At 41.8% G+C, this 19,738-nt stretch overlaps 1 protein-coding gene across 1 annotated transcript; it reads right to left on the reverse strand.

Annotated features, from left to right (window-relative positions):
* Positions 1–14,430: 14,430 nt before the first annotated feature.
* Positions 14,431–14,877, reverse strand: ucn3l (urocortin 3, like). Its single transcript, XM_041203620.1, has one exon. It carries the CDS (start codon positions 14,875–14,877, stop codon positions 14,431–14,433), a length of 447 nt encoding a protein of 148 aa, XP_041059554.1.
* Positions 14,878–19,738: the final 4,861 nt, after the last annotated feature.

Here is a 19,738-nt window from a genome sequence, read left to right on the forward strand (position 1 = left end):
TGACCCTCTCCTTGACCTCCAAGATACACTCAGTGCCTGTGCAATAAAGTTTTGAGCCGCCTATGTCCAGCATTATATATTGGCCTATCCTGCACCTACAAAACAAATGAAGCATACTCAGGCCAATGACACAAAAGCAAATGTAATTTCATGTTGGAACTTACATAGTCTTGAATGGAAAAAAACTGGTGTTGGTCATCACACCATTAAAAAACGGAAAACAAAATGGACGAACAAAAGATTACCCGTGACCAGTCTCTTTTGTGCTTAAGGTGCTTTAAATTTACGTTTTACGGGTGCTACATCTAGGTGCTACCCCGCACTGGCACCAGCATTAGAGACAGCCAGCTGATTCTTCTGTCTGTTGGCCTTGATGACCTTGGCGGTCGTCCTCTGGCCAGTGGAGCCCATGCTCGCCCCACCTAAGACGGAGCAGCCAGTGCCACAGTTAGAATCTCCCCAGTCGCCGCAGCCTCATCAGATGCAACGGTCACTGGCAGAGGGGCGGAGGAGCTGCTGCCGTCATCCAGAGCACTCTGAGAGGAGCCTGCAGAGACGAGGAGCAGCTCATATGCCAACGTGAAATCGCTGTGGACCACCTTACTCGCCATTGATGGATGGGCACCCAGCTGGAATACTGGGTGCCTCATCCATCTCACACAGGGACACTGACCAGCTAAGGTTAGTGCCTGTGTGAGGGCTTGCAGGTCCGAGCGCAACCCCAGGAACCCCTGATTCTGTCCCTGGAGTTGCCTTTCCATAAGAGTCACCACTCTCTTCATGGAAGAGACATTGCATTCAGCCATGAGGGTCAACGCAGTGCTCATGCTCCACAGGAACTCCTCCACAACAGAGACCATGGCATGCATACCCTCATGGATCTCCACAAGATCCTCCTGTACAACCTGCTGGACGTCCAGCATCTACTGCCTAATGGACAACCCAAGAGGGTCATTGCCTGCCTTTGAATGAGCATTGACCTGCTTCTGCAGTCCTCCGACTGCCGGCACCTTGGACACTCTCTGCCTCTGCCTACACCTCAAGTGAATACGAAGTGCCCTCACCAATGTGCACTGAGATACTAGCCGCTGAAATAATGTCCACCGAGGTGGTGTCTGCTCCAGAGACTGAGTGTGACGCAGGTGCTTGGGGAGCATGGTGGTCCTCTGGGGTCAGGGGTGGCTCTTCAGGGTCTGGAGAGTGAATGCCTGCTGGCGGACCTAAAAGGGAGAAGAAGGACATGTCATTAGTTAAAGTCATCTCACTGTCACTGTGCATGCCAGGCATCCTGCTGAGACAATGGAGATCTGCATCATGGTGCCCTCGTCTTTCAATGGTCATTGGGGTCTCCAGGTTTGAGGCTCACATCATTGAATAGACTGCACTAGTATGGTTGCAGAAGCCGAAATTCTTACCTCAGTGCACTGCACTTTTACCTTCGCCTGACACCCCAGCCTCACTGCAGTAGCTTGACTGAGGTGCATGGCACCTCTCGAGCTCCAAGGCCCACTGTTCGTACCGGGAGAAGATGTCTTCTCCTGAAAGGACAGAGGAGCATTGATTAGTCCACTTTCTACCTGCAGCGCCGTTGCAGCCTGGCCAACCTCAGCTGAGGAAAACCTCGCAGGGCACATAAAGGTCATGGCCCTTGAGCCGCAAGGCACTCAGTCAAAGCAGCCAGGGCTCAGCGCCTTGGCCAGTGCTGGCGGGATTGACAGTTGGCACTACGGGGGACAGCCAGCCCAAAACAATTGAACACACTGACCCATGCCAACATGGTACTCACTCTTCCTGAGCACAACAGGTCATTGAAGCGCCTCCAGCGCTGCACCATGTGCGCTGCACCATGTAGTGACTGTTCACCGGGGCTGCCACCTCCTCCCATACTTTCTTTGTGAGGTACGGTGGCCTCCTCCTCCCATCTCTGGGGACAAGGGTGCCCCTTCTGGCAGCCGCCTCCTCCAGGAGGGCAGCGAGGCACTTGTCAGAAAAACAGGGGGGGCGGGGAGGGGGCCGAGTGCCCAGCTGGCTTTACCTCCCGCCTGGCATTTGTTACCGCACTCGAGACCATCTTTACAACGGCAGACAGAAGTCTTTCCCTGGCACCTTTTCTGGGGCTGCCTGGGCCGTTTTTAAACAGGCCGCCGGGTCGCCATTGGACCCGGCAGCCGACAGGTCCCCACCCCCGCTCGGCCCATCCCGGCCAGTGATTCACACTGGGTGGGCCTTAATTGGCCCGCCAGTGGAAATTGCCGTCGGGGCCCGATCGCGGGCGGTGGTCAGCTTCCCGACTGCTCCTGCCTGTCCCCGCCGAGCCTGCTCGACGAGGGCAAAATTCTGCCTGTGAATCCATTTGGTTTGTAGAAAGCAGGGCTGAGAATCTGCACATCATCAGTAACCCAATGGTACACAAGAGGGCAGCAGAGAATGAGTGCAGAGGGGGAAGCAGCAGACATTCAGGTACACAAATCAAGCACACACTTTAAACCAATCATCTGATGCTCAGGGATCTCTTTTTAAAAATTAATTCATAGGATGTGAGCATTGTTGGCAGGGCCAGCACATATCGCCCATCCCTAATTACCCCTGAGAAGGTGTGGTGGGCCTACTTCCAGGCCTGCTGTAGTCCATATGCCGTCAGTACGTCCACAGTGCTGTTTGGGAGGGAGTTCCAGGATCTAGACCCAGTGACATTGTGGGAATAATGATATAGTTCCAAGTCAGGATGGTGTGTGACTTGGACAGTGGTGTTCCCATGTGTCTGTGCCCTTGTTTTTACAGATGCTAGAGGTTGTGGGTTTGGAAGGTGCTGTCAAAGGAGCAAGTTGCTGCAGTGCATCTTGTAGCTGATACACACTGTTGCCCCTGTATGAAAGGGTGAATGATAAGGCAGTGGATGGGCTCCAAGCAAGCAGGCTGCTTTGTCCTGTATGGTGTTGAGCTTCTTAAGTGTTTTCAGAGCAAGTGTTATCCAGGCAAGTGAGGAGTATTCCATCACACTCTTGACTTGTGCTTGTAGACGGTGGACAGGCTTTGGGGAGTTAGCATACTCACTGCAGAAGTTCCAGCGCCTGATCTCATCTTGTAGCGACAATAATTATATGGCTGGCCCAGTTAAGTTTCTGGTCAATAGTAACCTTCAGGATGTTGATGGTGGGGGATTCAATGATGGTAATGCTGTTGGACGTCAAAGGGAAATGGCTGGAGTCTCTCCCTTTTGCAAACACCTGAGAGGGAAGATGGGGCATCTGTTTAATGTCTCATCTGAAAGATGGCATCTCTGACAGTGCAGCAACCCCTCAGAAGTGCCAATATAGATTATGTGCTCAACTCCCTGGAGTGGGATTTGAACCCATGACCTTTCAATTCAAAAGCGAGATTGCTACCACAGAGACAAAGGTGATTCACAGTTTTTACTTGTGATCTGCATTTTCCTGGAAGCATCTACAAGACATGTCGATGTTAGAGGTGAGCAGAGCACCTTTGTGTCCAGTCTACAACACTCCTTATGTGAATGTATTTCAATGCATATAGTTTCTGGGGGTAAGCCTTGTTTCTGAGCACAGCTTTCAACATTCATGTTAGTGTCACAATGCAAGTTACTTACGTGCAATAGGCAAGTGTGTGGAAAAGGGAAAAAGATGTTTTCCAACTTTGCCTAATACCTTGCTGAGTGTGCCATGCATGCCTCAATAGTTGTTAGGCTTACAAACATGGATACATTAACTGTGGCAGATGTAGAAAGCTTCTTTTCATCTCACACCTCTGCAGTTACCCAGTTTCCCTTCTGCTCAAAAGAGGACCATCCTTGTTTGCTGCAACAATCTGTGGTGGGACCTCCAATATGATCTCAGTAGATGGGGGCATCTCCCCAACAGTCCTGCATGGTCACATTTTTCCAGGGTACAAACTCTAGAAACTGCAGTGTCAACACAATTTTTCACATTAGAGACCCTTCAAGATAGATATTAGCTCTTGAGGGCTGTTGCTGTGCTGAATCTCCTCACCACGCATGAGGAGAGATTAGTCTTGCAAAGTTCTGCTTGCCAGTGCAAGCAATTGTGTTTGCAAAATCAGGTTTAGTTTTTTTTCAATCAAAGGTTTCTGTATTGGTCCCAGTGATTTACCTCATCTTTCACCCAGCAGGTTGTATATATGTCACTCACTTTTCCAGAACTGCTTCATCCAAATCAGGGTTGTAGAGAGTCAGAGTCTATCCTGACAGGTAATGAACACTAGGCTGTGTACACCCAGGGAACAATTTACCATAGCCAACCCACCTAACCAGTACATCTTTAGATGGTAGGAGGAAATCAGAACACCCAGCAGAAACCCAAACAGACACAGGGAGAATGAGCAAGCTCTATGCAGACAGACACCTGAGATTAGGATTGAACCTGGGTCCCTGAAGCTGTGAAGCAGCAGTGCTAACCACTGTGCCACCTGTACTTATTTATTTCACATTGTATTGTATTGTCAACATATTTGGAATTGCATTTGCTTAGTCTGAAAATTAAAAATTTAGGCCAGAATTTTTAGCTCGGCAGGTGGACGCACATCCCAACTGAGCATGAAATGATGCGCGATGATGTCGGCCGAGCATGTCAATGTCAATGCGCAGTTGTGCGATAGCTTGGCCGGTGGGCACGTGCAGAGCTGGCAGCGCGCCCACAACAATTAAAAGGCCTATTACGGCCGTTAAGCTATCATTTGAGCTTAATTTTTCACTGCCCGCTCAACCTAATGCTTGATGGGCAGGCGAAAAGGCCAAGCAGCCTTTGCATATTTTTGGAAACCTCATCCATGGGCAGGATGAGGTTTCTAAAAGCAAATAGAAATGAAATAAAACCTTTAATTTTTAATTAAAAACATGACCCTGCTCATGTGACAAATTATTCAGCATTCTTTTGCCCACATGCACCTGCTCGCCCTCCTCCCCCTGCCCGTACAGGCAGCGCTCAGCGCTGCCGCTCGCATATCACACTGCACGGCTCATAATTGGCCCACCAGTGTGAAATCACGGTGCGCTGTCGATCACGGGCAATGGTCGTCTTCCTGACCATCCCCACCTGCCCCCGCCGATCCCACATGCCAAGGGCAAAATTCTGCCCTTAAAGTAGAGAAGGAAGATTTTTGGCCCCATTCACCAGTTCTACCCATAAACCTGTGTCTTCCCCTGCTTCAAATCCTTACTCACTTTGAAAGCAAGTTCCAATTACCGCTGCATCAACCATCCTTTAGTGAGAAGCATTCAATATTTTTAAAGATTCAACGTCAGATTCTTATTACATTGTAGATTCAAGTGCAACACGCCTCCAGATGGCATCTTATTAAAAATGATTCTTTCATTCATAAGCATACAAGAAAGAACATACATTTATATAGCGCCTTTCACAGCTTAAGGACATCCCAAAGCGCAATACTGGTAATGAATTACTTTTGAAACCTAGGCCAGAATTTGCGGCTCGGCGAGCAGAGGCAGGGCCCACTCGCCGAGTTGTAAAATGACACAGGGTGACATCGGGCGTGCGCCCCGACATCACTGCGCGTCATTTAGATTTACAATTCGGTTGGCGCGCAGCCGAATCGGCTGTGCGCCTGCCAAACTATCAAAGGCCTATTAAGGCCTTTTAAAAACTAATTAAAGCAATTAACTGAGCTGCCCATCCAACCTTAAAGTTGGCGGGCAGGCGAAGAGCCCAGGCGCCCTTTGCATTTTTCATGGAACCTCATCCACGGGCGGGATGAGGTTTCATGAAGTGTTTATAAATTGAATAAAAATTTTTATAAAAAGTCATTGACATGTCCCAGCTCATATAACACTGTCACATGGGGAGACATGTCTTTAAAATTTTTTTTTCTTTATTTAGCTTTTTGAAACTTAAACTAACCCCCCTGAGTCACCTCTGTGCCTCAGGGAGATTTCTGCACTGTTTCGCGTGCATGCGCAAAAGAGCACAGGCCCCGACTCAGGGAATCCACCCCCCACCCCCAAACCCCCCCTCCATCCGCATAGGGAGCGCTCAACGCTTCCGGGTGCACATCAAGCTGGGTAGGCCTTAGTTGGTCCGCCCATGTAAAATGGTGGCACGGATCCGATTGGGGGCGCCGATCGGGTTTGTGCCCGCTCCCACACAACTCCCCCCGATGGGGTAAAATTCTCCCCATAGCCACTGTTGCAATGTAGGAAATGAAGCAGCTAATTTATACTCAGCAAGGTCCCACAATCGACCATGTGATAATGACCATGTAATCTGTTTTTAGTGATGTTGGTCGTAAAGACAGCAGGGAGTACTCCCTATACTTCTTTGAAATAATTTTTTATGTTTATCTGAGGGAGCCTCTGTATAATGTCTCATCTAAAAGACAGCACTTCTGACAATGCAGCACTCCCACAGTACAGCATGGAAGGATCAGTCTGGATTATTCCTTGAGAGGAATTGATCACCTTAATTTTCTGTGGCTGCCTGTTACTGTTAGCTTTATTCACCCTGTGTAAGTATCCATTTTGGCTAATATTCATTCTCATTCTTTTGTGATCTCCCACATCAAGTTTAAATGTTTGTCGATGGTTGTCTCAATGGGTTGATGTTCAGTGGGTAGCTGCCCCTTTTAAATAAATGGAATTACAATAGATCCCTTAGAATTATATGACAGCATTGTCTACCTGTTTCACACTGAAAGTGCCCCAAGATGGCATATTGAATCAGGCCTCCTCTTAGGCGTACAAGGAAATAAATGTTGTGTGCTTGTTTAAGAACCCAAACGCCATTTTCAACAATTCTATTTATTAGTTCAACAACAGAGCCACAAATCATGGGTGGGAACAGTCAGGAAGTTGCTATTTCCAGCATTATATATAGAATTCATCAGCTGATCTCAGGTAAATCATCGTTTGTTCATTTTGGCTGCGACTGTGCTGCTTTTGCTTTTTTTGGCTGTTAGAGCTGACATTAAAATTTGCTAAAAGTTACCTGGCTGAGAATACATTTCAACTTTGACTACGGTTTATAGACAAACCAGTTCGGCATTCTGGGTTTGGTGATTGGGGCGCCGTTGTGGCTGGAAGAAGAGAAGCACCAAACAAGAGTTTAGAGACCTACAGCTTCAGAGAGAAGAGGCAGAAAGAGGGAAAGTTTGCAAGAGGTGTTACTTTCACTATTGCGTACTGGACAAGAACTCTATGACTGCAGTTCAGTTAGCAGCAGTGTGAAGCTTCTCTTTACCAAAGAAGACATCGAGAGCTATATCGTCTGCTGCAGCACTAATTGTGGCCCAGCACTAGGTCAGACTCATCCTTGTCTGTGGTTCTGGCTGGTTAAGTCTAGAGGCACCTTGCAGTACAGCCGCTAGAGAGTCACCAGAATTTTAAGATTTCTGTACCCTCTACAGCTTTTACACTAATCATTCATGGTTAATAACAGGGTTCTTGAAATCCTCTACTATTACTGCCCTATTTGTTTTGGCACATCTCAGAAATATGACTCGATAATTGCTCTTCTATCTCCCCATGTCAGTTTAGAGGTCTGTAGTTCCTCTCAGCAATGTGATAGCCCCTTTTTTGTTCTTCATTTCAACCCATATGGCCTCATTTGATGATCCTTCTCATAGCTGTAATTGTTTCTTTAACCGTTATGTGACCAACCCTTCATTTTATCCCCCTCTCTACCTTATCTGAAAACCTTGCAACCAGGAATGTTAAATTGTGGTTTCTGCCCTTCTGATGTTGCATTGATCAGCAGGAGAGCAGACTGTAGGAAGGCTGTGACAGCACTGAAGCCCTATTGATGCTTTCACACAAACTGCTGAAGCCTATGGTGGTGGTAGGTCCAAGTCTGATTTGCAAGTTGTCTGACTTTCCATCAAAACTTTAGGGTACACACAACTGGCCAAATAGCCTTCTTCTGTGCTTCTATGATTCTATGGTTACCAGTGGCACTGACACTTAGGGTTCCATAGAGTTCATTGAGCTGGCCATATTCTGCATGGTTGACAGCACTAGTTTGATGTTGCACTATGACCTCAAAGGAGTTGGAAACGGGTTCCTACACAATCTTCCACGCAGTGTGGAGGCTTCTTGGCAGGCCACCCAATGGATCAAACAATTGATGGTGCAGACCCATCAGTCTTTTAAAGGTTAGCTCTGTTAGTCTTTATTTGTAACAAATATAGGAGATCTTGGGTGTGAACTTGCCTTCTGGAGAAACGTCTTTGTCATTCTTTCCCCTTGTCGTTACTCCTTCTCACATTTCCATAGTGAATTACCCAGAGCAGACTTCTGAAAGCTGCTAAGGTACTCAGAACGCTGATTTAGGAGCAGGTGCTGGCAGCGCATAATGGTGATTTCCAGATGGTCACAGTCTTGCTAAGGCCCTGCAGAGGGGAGACAACAAAAGTTACACTTAGCAGCAGTGGAAAGTTGCAGCATCTGGTTGACCGTGTGTGGATCACCAGGTTTTGTTGCGAGTTCAGGAAAAAGAGGAAAAGATGGCCAAACATCCCGCAAGACTCTTCTTCCAGCTTTGCCATTTGCCACACTTTAATCTCTCCTTCTGCTTGCCACCATCGATTTCCACCTTCTCCATTGATGCAAACTCTTATATAGATGGTGGACCTCCTCCATATCTGAAAAACTCCCTCCTGTTGTGTCAACTTCTTCTGCAAGAAGCGTAGGAGCGTGTTAGTGTGTGGCCTATCAGTGATGTAAAGATCTCTATGGCATTTTAGCACAATTTTCAAGGTGAGGGAAGGTAGTAGTGGGTGTGAGAAAGAGGGCCCGGTAATTGTGAGGTCATTAGCAGGTCCAGAATGTGCAAATGGATGCAGAAGCAGGTGTATTGATATTTGTTGCTGTGACTGGGGGACAGAGATGGAAAACTGGGATGGTTAGACTTGTTGGTGCTGGTGCCAGAGTAGGCTCCCAGGGCTGTGTACATTATAAGAACCCTGCAAATGTACATCCTACCTTAGTAGCTCTGATCAGGTCACTGAATTTCTTCCTACATTACTGTCAGGCGTGTGGTGTCAGACTCTTGGTTTTCATCTGCTCTACTATCTCTACCCACTGTTGCTTGGCAATTTTTTGAACCATTCTGTCCTGTCAGCGGGAACAATCTCCTCCTGACATTCTCCATTGACTAAAGGCGCTTCCTTTTAAGGGTAAGCTGCCTTTAAAACATGCGAGCCCTGCCAGATTGCTTGTCCCTTCAATGGAAGAGTTGCCAATTACAAAAGCAAGTAGCACTGACAACACTACCTCATTATGGAAACAAAGCATACAGGCCAAAATGGCATGTCTAAAGTCAACTGGTGCAGGCAGATGTAGCAGATACCTAGCCCACACAGCTCAAAATTTCCTACTACGTTGATCTAGATATATAGTTATCTTTCCAACTGTATCTACTGTTTAGTACCAAGAGAATATGGCTCAAATAAGTACTCTCCATAAATAAATGAGAACTTGAAAGTTTGTGGTGCAGCTTATCAGATCCATCGTAACACTCTACTTTCACCCAATTTGAGAGTATTAATTACATCTTTATACAATGTATCTGTCAAGGTGTGTCACTCCCATTTTATTAAACATTTTGTGAACAATAAAAAAGTCTAGTGAAGCTACTTGCTTCGAGAGGGGCAAATTGGAAAACAATACGAGTTTTTGGTACAGTAAAATATAATTTGTATGCACATTATTAGATATGGCATATTTTGGAGAATAAACAAGTAGGTTTTCCCTTTGATTTAGGGAGAAGATTTGACAATGAATTATGTTTAGCTATGAATACAAAATCCCACATTGTTGGAATTTTATTTACAGTCTAAGGAATAACAATGTATCCTATGTGTAAAAAGAAATTTGAAATTAGACCATTTTTGTCTGCAACATAGTTATTGCTGTGCCTAATTCCAAATTTATTTGACATATATTTACAATTGCCTTTTTGCTATAACATCTAGAAAGAAAGCTGGAAATATCAAAGCAAACTGCTTTATAGATTTGCAAGGAAACAGCTCATCAACATTTTACATAGACAAATGTTGTAAGATACATACAATAAACTTGCTAATTTACAGCTTAGAAGAAACAGATGAATTGGCAGTCAGTCACAGATCTCAATTTAACAATTTAGAAAATAGAAATGTTAAGTCTAGAATCAGCAGGTACACATTTTGCTTAATCTTTTCTCCTTTACCTTTAATCATGTGAAATAATACTTAATAATAAACAACAGCAGCAGTATGCAATGTACTAGAATCCATTAACATATGTTCTGTCCAGAGTCACAGGTTCAAGGAAGAAATAAACTATCTGTCTAGTGATCTAGGTATTCTCATGCATGAAGAAGTTCTTGTAACTCTTTCAAGAACAAACACGTTTCCATCTGTTCCTATTCAGATGAAGTTACATTGTTTCATAGTTTGCTATGGTGAGATTGGAACTCTTGATCTTGGGGTTACAAATGCAGTATCATAACCACTTGGCTATTTAGGCCAAGCAAGAAGTTCTTGTAGCTCATCACTTGTTCAAATACCAGCAATTCATTTTCATTGCAATCTAAAGCTGTGTAGTTGGACTCATGACCATTACAAATTGGATTGGGACTCCTCAAACTCTTTCCACCTGAGGGAAGACAATTTTTGTTCCCTTTCCTTTGATGGATTTGATCTCAGGTGTCTGCAGTGAAAAGAGACATAAGAGATTTAGGTATATGTTCTTTCATAATGGGTATTCGGCAAGCATAATGCTCATTCTGGGAATGGTGGGCAGCAGTAAGGATGGCATAGGGTGCTCTGCTGCTTCAAGAGGTATGGTAGATTAATAATTATTTTACTGAACTACTAACCCAGAGATATTGGTCTTAATGCTGACCCCCTGACAATGGGTGAGAAGTGGGGGAGGGAGTGGGGTGCGGGGAGGTTAAACTCTAAAAAAAATTGAGAACCTGTCCCAACCTGCCATGTACATGTTCATTTTTATGGCAGCAGGTAAGGAAGCAATTGAGATGTGGAATACTTCATTAACATATATAAATCAGGCACTCAGTGCAATTGGGAGCTCAATTTAAATGCTGCTGGCTAGGTTCCCAAGGGGTTGGGAAACTCAGCAGTGAAATGGAGGCAGAAGTATTTTCTAGCACTCCTTGTTGCCAGTACTGCACCCCCTGATCTCAAAGAATCCTTCAGCCTCCATTACACCAATTACAGCCTCTCTTTCCCCACTGTCACAATCGGTGACCTCTCACCCTCCCTAACCCTGATCTGCAACCTGCCCCGTGATCCAATCCCAACTGCAGCCAACCCGTAATCCAATTCCCCACCACTAAGCACCAATCGGCGACCTAATCTCCAATCTAATCCCTGTCTCCAAGCCTTGATCAGCAGTCTACCTTGTGATCATGATTTCTGGGCATGATCCCTAAGGGTCCATGGCCTCCTACCACTGGTTTTCCTGACAGTGGCCTTATTGACGGAAAATGTGAAAAATATATGAGGCCCAATGATTAAAGTCAGCAGGATCTCTGTGTTCCTAGCTTCCCAGTTTTGTCCCAAACCCTCCACATATATAGCAGTCATTGAGTTCAAATTCTACCACAGTAAATTGTTACATTGTATTTGGGGAATAAATGTAGCTTAACCAGGGTAAGCCACACAATGAGACCAGATTAAATAAAATAATTAGTGACCTAACCGTGAACTGATTAAACTCATATGAATGAAAGGGCGTAGTATGGCAGGACAAATGGAAGCTGTAAATGATGACCACTTAAGAAGCATCTGTCTTATTTATAGAAATGTAATCAAACAATTGGATGATTCCGTGGTTAGTTGCAAGCAAAACCTTAGATTCCCTATGTGATGAGTTTACAATTAGTGGAGGGACTCAGTGGAGAATGGCCACTTTGCACAGGAGGAGGAGAGCAAAAGAGTATTGCTTCCACTTTGCAGCAATTGATGAAGTACTATTGGCAAAGGCCTTGAAGCAGTTACTTGAATGGCATGTTAACTTGAACAGTGGTTCTCAAACTGGGGTCTATGGACCTTTCAGGGTTCATAGAGACTTTTCAGGGAGTCCACAAAATAATCCAAAGAGTAAGATTAAAGACCTTGAGAGAGTAGAACTTTTCAAAATAAATGAAATGTAGCAGGGATTCAGCTCACTCATTTATACTTATAGGTCTTCAATGAAAGACCATAGGAAGTGGTCCATAGTAAGAGAAAGAGCGATGCCACAGGCGGGCTAGGTGCGAGATGGGAGAAGAGTGCAACTGGCATGTCAGGAGGGGAGCACACATGGAGGAAAGCTGAGAGTGGCACAAAGATTTAGAATGTAAATAACCATCTGGTTGTCTCCTGATTTCTGCTGACTTTATGTTGAACACTGGAACAGAATTTATTGAGCTGGTTTAGAGGGCCAATGAGCAAAGTATAGCCAGGTTATTAAATTTACCAGTTACTTTATTAGTCAGTATTTATGTTGTATCTCAGATATCTGTAAATAATTATCTGTTTTCTTAAAAACATTATTGAAATACTCATTACTTGTAGCACTTTATATTGTGGGTACTAAATGTATAATTTTGATGGGGAATCCGTGATTAGTAATCCATTTGAAAAGGGTTGTTGAACCAGGAGTAATGTTTTAGAGAAGGGAAAGGCGGCGAAAAATATACTTGGTGATGTTATGTGTTGAAGTCCTGGAACTGCACTTGAACCCCACAAACTTCTGGCTTCTGGGGAAGAGTGATACCAACCGAGCAATACCTGACATTTGGAGGGAGAGGAAATCTAAACATTGGACAAAATCTGACCCAATCCAAATATAAAAACATATATGTTTATTTTCTTGCTGGATTTGGATGTGGAAGCGAAAGGACTAAGTTTTTTGTCACTGCCAGCTTAGAGCATAGATGCATCTAAGGGAAGCTAAAAAGTAGATATGGGAGAAGGGAATGGAAAGTCTGCTGATAGTGTGAGATAAAGAAGAGCGGGAGGAGGCTTGTGTGGAGGCTTGTCTGGCATAGGCTCGTTGAGCTAAATAGCTTGTTTATGTGCTATAAGTTCTAATTAACTGTAGGTAACTATATACTCCTTAACGGACTGACATCCTAGTAGAAACATATGGGTGGAACATAGTACTGCTGGAAACCTCTGAGCTGTCAGTCAAATAAGCAACGTTTTGCCTACCATAGACCTGTGAGGGATTGCTTAGGCTTTGCCACTGATAAATGTTGAAATGTACCTTTTTGTTGCTGAAAGATATCTTTTGCTGCCATAAAATCACTGGATCCAGGGTTTAACAGGTATGCATTGCAAAGTTGCAAATTGAAGGAAATGGGCCAATGGATGTATTTCTTTAATTTGTGTCATCTTACGTAATGCATGCCCATTTGTGGGAAGATGTATTGCAAGGTTCAGGACCTAGGCAGCAGGAAATGGGGTGAGTGAATGCAAAAAGAAGTGAAATTGTCTGTCTTTACCTGTACCAATTGGTAAGAGTGAATAGGAAATCCCAGTTTGTTGCTGGTAGACCTTACTTTCATGCATGCTGCCCATAGTTTGCATTACTTTTCTCATGGTTAATTACCGCAATGTATAAGATTAGAAAATCTAATGGAAAATATTACATGTGGTTAAGTGTAGCATTGGGAGGAAAATGGTTACTTTAGACCTATGATTCCTAAAGGTCTTCAACAGGGGTTTTCCTCGTGTCATTACTGTATCTGTTGAAGATTAATTGATAGAGATCGATTGCTACAATTAATCAAAAACAACTTTATTTGTATCATGCAACTGCCAGGATGGTAGAAACTGAACTCAGTGGACATTGGTTTTTTCCCATCTAACAATTAAAATGGTCTTCCAAAATTACATTTCCTGAAAAAAAAGGACTGATGGAACTCAGCGAAGAAAAATATACGCAGAGGCAACTTTCAATTACCAGTTCCGCAAGTGAGCTCATTGTATGTCACGAAGTTGCTAAATCATTAAATGAAAGGGATAAACATTCTAGCATCTTATAATTTTTGGCCTTCTCCAACTCATCACTGTATAATTAATGTGTTTTGAGTGATGCAATCATCTAAGAAATAACAAAATAAGGCCCACTACTTCCACAAAGTCAAACCACTCTAGAAAGCTCCTGATTTCCTGACCTTTCTCTCCAATAATGCATTTTATCCAAGTTTTATGGTAAAAGTGTGATCTTTAACAAGTATTTGCTGGTGCAAATGTTATCAATACTCCTGTACTCAATAAACCCTTTACTGCTACTCTAATTTTTTATTTTCTGTTGATTTACAAATTGAACCTAACATTTCATGTCACCTGCCAAATGGATTTTTTTTAGTGCTAACAGATTTTAGCCATAAGCATGCAGCTGCAGTTTCATGCTGACATGGAAATAACCTTAAAATTCCAATAATTACAAATCTACTTTCTTCTACCAATTTGTGCCATCAGGCGAGCATTTGCCGCTGCTTTTGCTCTCATGCTTTTAGCTTTTGCGATGTTTAAAAGAATATTGAGAATGTTCGTGGGCACATCTAGGGACAGGGTGAACTTGGTTCGACGATTGTTCCTTGCATTATTTTGGTACATTTTTCTTTTTAATTGTGTTCGGTTGAGATATCTATATCGAGCAAATGGCAATGTCCTTTTCTCTTTTTCTTCAGCAAATGAAGATGTGTCAGTTGGTAGGTAGGTGAAGCTTCTATCCTTCAGCGAGGAGTTTTCTGTAGGTTCATCCTTCATTGCTTCAGAAAGCAGCTCGTTGTTGCAAGAATAGCTTTTGTTTATTTTGTACAATCTGTAGCCAAAGGTGGTTCTTGCAGTGCAACATACAGTTAACAGCAGCACAAGCTTCGTGAAAGACATCATTTTATCCTATTTCAAAAACACAACGGAAATAATTCTGATCAGCTGCAACTTTGGAACAACAACTATTTTTTTCATAGCAAACTAAAAAAATGAAATATTGTTCAAATAGATGATTGATGGGAATGCTGATTAAACTTTATAAACAATTTATTAGCAGTTTTGGGAACTCCACTTACATGGGACTGTGGTAAGTTGCAGAAAATTTACCATTTGTTCTTGGTATATATGACCAAATTATAAAAGCTTACTATTACCAAAAGAAAAAGAAAGTGTTTCACCATCAGATACCCTTCAAAGAGTGAAAATAAAGAATGCAAGGGATCACACACCAGTAATCTAATCAGAGAAGAGAGTGCCATCAGATCCAAAGAAAAGTATGGTATAGCTGCAATGATTACATTATATGATTACATTCTTGTGGGTGTTCTATGAGTTTGCTCCCAGTGCTAATAATGGCAAAAAGAAATAGGTTTCTAGTCCAGCACTACTTTCTAGTTCAATATAACAAAACCCATTACGGGGGCTGGGGGGTGGTGGAGGCAGCAAAATATGAAAATTCATGTAATCAAAAACTGTGGGAATAGGACCAGCAGGATATTTGGTGGACCAAAACAAAAACAAAAAATGCTAGAAAAGCTCAGCAGGTCTAACAGCATCTGTGGAGAGAAAGACAGAGTTAACATTTTGGGTCTGTATGACTCTTCTTCAGGAAGAAGTAAAAATGCCAGAGAAACATACGGTTCAGACAGATAACAGTTTAAAAGTGGTAGGACAAGTTTTTTTGGACAAAGCGTATAGGATCTTAAGTGTTATTAATAAGGATATAGGATAACTAAAGCAAAGAAATAATGCTAAACCTATACAAATTATTGCTTAGGTCAGATTTAGAGTATTGTATTCAGTTTTGACTGTTTTGCTTGAAAACATATATGAAGGATATGGAGAGATTGCAAAAGAAATTCCATAATAACTTTTAAAAGGAAATATTTGCAAAATAAAAAAGGTACTAAAATGTTATTGGGAGCATAGGATTAAAGGATTTGTTCTTTCAGAAAGTATATAGAGAGGATGTTCCAAATGTCCTTCTCCTACACTTTAGAAATCTATAATATTGATATATTTGACAATGGTTAAGAGTGACAGAGAAATGCAAGTTACTGAAGCGCTAGTTCAATAAAAGCTATATGTTCAAAATTCAGTATGACTTTGAACTAGAATTGGAAACAAAGTTAAAATTCTATATCTTACATTGCCTACTTAGCTAATCTCTTATCGACAGCCCTACTTATGATTCAAATGCTTCTCTCGCAGTGAAGATGTCACTTTCACATGCAAATTTGCTGCCTCATTAAAAAAAATATAAAAAAGAGCAAACAGCAATTTCCTGTTGGTTCCCAAAAACCTTCCATAGCATTAGAGGTTACCTTCCAATTGACCCAGGATCTGCCTAAGAACAATTAATACCTAACTGAACTCAGGATATATCCATATAGCAATCAGGCATTACAAACGTAAAGGAATACCTCAATTATACACAGACACCTTAGTAGCATAATTGTGCTTAATTATGTAAATCTACACAAATGTAGATTTGCTTACTGCCTCTCCCAAAAGTACCTTTTTAAACTTGTGTCATCAATATGCATCTTTGACTCTTTGGGAATGTAATGCCAGGGTAAAAATTGAGATAAATTGAATCACTGGCAATGATACAAAAGCCCAAAGCTAAGGTATATAATTGTTTGAATTATTTAATAAGTGATTAGAAGAAATAAAGAAACAAAAATGGACAGAAAAATATAGGAATAGAGAGATGTATGAATGAATATGTTTAAAATATTTTCCCACATAGCCACAGATGTAATAAAGCACTTAATGTGTGTGACTTGATAGTTAAAAAGAGCGGGGTGACAGTTTGAAAAGAAATAGAGGACTATAACATTAGGTATTGATGGAGATAGTGAAATGATGAGAAATTTGATGATTTCTCAGCCATTAGGACCACGTTTTCATTGGCATCACATTCCCTAAGGGTCAAAGATGCATATTGTTGATGAAATTTTGGTGACACAGTGAGCAAATCTGCATTCCATCCTGAAGACAGTTGAGTAGGATATGCAGATTTCATGATAGATTATGCATGGTGTGTGCTTGATGAGTTAAATGTTTTTTTCAAAAAAAAGGCAGGAGTATTATGCCATGTAATGCACAATGTATAACTATGCTGCTAAGGTGTCTGTGTGTAACAGATGGCTCCCTTTTAAGGTTATAACGGCGTAGAGGTATTGTCGCTGGGCTAGTAATCTAGGGTAATGCTCTGGGGACCCAACACATAGTGGAATTTGAATTCAATAAAAATCTGGAATTAAAAGGTCTAATGATGACCATGAAACCCATCTAGTTCACTAATATCCTTTAGGGAAGAAAAACTGTGTCCTTACCTGGTCTGGCCTACATGTGACTCCCAACCCACAGCAATGTGATTGACTCTTAAATGCCCTCTGAACTAGGGCAACTAGGGATGGGTAATAAATGCTGGCCTGGCCAGTGAGGCCCACATCCCACGAACGAATAAAAAAAAAGCCTGCTGTATGGATACATCCCAAGTTCAATTAGATACTTATTGCTCTTAGGCAGATCCTAGGTCATTGCTAATGCCATGGAAGGTTAGTCGAAACCAACAAGGAATTGCTGTTTGTTTTTTTTTAAAATGTGGATTAAACTGAGGCAGTGAAATTTGCATGTGAAAGTGACATCTTTAGTGTGAGAGAAACTTTTGAAAACATATCTACATAATTTAAAAAAATATTTTAACCATGCACACTCATTTCAATCTTCCATTATAAGTTTTTATTTCCATATTTATAATGGCAACTGCCGATGTATACTTATTACATTGTAATTGCAGCCTACTTCCACTAGAGGTGTAGTGACTCAGATATCAGGAGAGTGTCATTAAAACTTGAAAATTGCACATAAGTAGTTTCCATTATGCACATGAACATAGAAATTAATGGAAAAATATACATATAAGACCAAAATATATAACTGCAATTGAATTATGTCTGCCTGTACTAGTCCAATTATTCCTCTTCCTTTTTTCACGCACTTTACTAGTCTTGTCTTCCCTTCTGAAAAGTCCCTGAAATTCAATTAGTATTTATAAAGGGCCAAAATTTACATGGTGTTCTCCAGCTGCAACTGCTTAGGGAGATACTGCATTAATTGACAGAAATCACAGTAGTTCTAGACTTATATATCGATAAAGCGCATCTCCTGTGCTATGGTGATCAGAGAATGTTTTATGTTACAACTACAGAAATGTTATGTCATACAATAAAGGTTATGCAATATTAGTCTGAAAAGGTGGAAAGTGGTCTGCCCCCTTAAAGTCACAACAAATACTGTAAATTTTGAGGTTAGTTAGATGCTAATTATTGTCTCTGAGAGAAGTTTGCAGATTGGTAGGAATTTGTGAAACCTTAGTAGTCAATAGGGATTAATTGCTCTTTGTAAGAGAAATTTGTAGATTGGCAGGTGTTTTAAGTTTCCAGCTCCAGGCTAGAAGAATCCAGCAGAAATGCTTTTTCTTAATATTTTTGACATTTTGAAGTGTGACAGATATGAACTAAATGTGAGACTTTTAGTAGATATTCTGTGTATTGTTTACAGTGGGTCATAAGATATTGTTTCATGTTAATGAATGTAAAATTTATCAGGCCATTGTTGACTATTAAAAACACACAATTTCATTTAAGGGTTGAGATTGTAAATGGCATTTTTCTGATTAAAATTATGTGATCATGTCCATATTTTCATAGAAATCATAAATCTATGACTTTGATTGTGTTTGCATTTACTTATAAATCTTTTTTTTAAAAAAACGAGTGCAACGAAAGGAAGGTGTCTGAAGTTGGAGGTAGTTAGGTGCACAGTATGGCTAAAAAGGCCACGGGATTTCAAATGTTGAGGCAATATTGAATTTAGCCATTATTTCAGATAAGTACCAACTGAAACACTCAAACAGATGTCAATGCAAAAACCTAATTATAGTTTATCAATTTTTTTCTTAATACTTATGAGGAAAAAAGCAAGTCTAACTCAATACAGTTAATACTAAATATGTGAAAGTAATCTAATGTGCTAATAAAAATGTTATTCTTGTCTTATGACCTACGTGGCTAAAACAGATGAGATACTTCCCGATGGAAACACTTTTTAGGTTTCTTCTAGTCTGGAGCTGGAAACTTAAAACACCTGCCAATCTACAAATTTCTCTTACAAAGATCAATTAATCCCTATTGACTACTGAGGTTTCACAAACTCCTACCAATCTGCAAACTTCTCTCAGAGACAATAATTAGCATCTAATTAACCTCATTTTTTAGGAGAAAGTGATGTGACGGAATTCATCAGGTATTGGAAAGATTTAGAAGAATTTTGTTTGTGTTCAATAATAAAAGTATAAAACCTGGAGCCCTGTGCCTTTTAAATGTGTCTTCTTCTGAGTTAATTGGAGTAGCAGCAGCTATTAACACATGAAAAGTGCTCATTCAGTTTATCATGAGTAAGCATAATGGGCTTCCCAAATCAATAAGCTCTTCTATATTGACAGTTTCCAAAGTATTCCAGCTAGCAGCAGCAGCTGTCAGGGGCAAGCTGCTGACAACTCCTCCCCACAGATAATGACCATCATTAGGTCAGCAAGTTTCTCTAACTTTTGTCTGTCCTTGCAGAGGTTTTAAAAAAAAATTTCGTTCACAGGATGCTAGGGGGTGCTGGCTAGGTCAGCATTTATTGCCCAACCCCAGCTGCCCTTGAGAAGGTGGTAGTGAGCCACTTTCTTGAACCCCTGCAGTTA

This window comes from Carcharodon carcharias, chromosome 13 (assembly GCF_017639515.1).
Source record: "Carcharodon carcharias isolate sCarCar2 chromosome 13, sCarCar2.pri, whole genome shotgun sequence".
Lineage (NCBI taxonomy): Eukaryota > Metazoa > Chordata > Chondrichthyes > Lamniformes > Lamnidae > Carcharodon > Carcharodon carcharias.

Coding starts and splice junctions, on each gene's coding strand:
- ucn3l (XM_041203620.1), bottom strand. CDS start 14,877: ATGATGTCTTTCACGAAGCTTGTGCTGCTGTTAACTGTATGTTGCACT.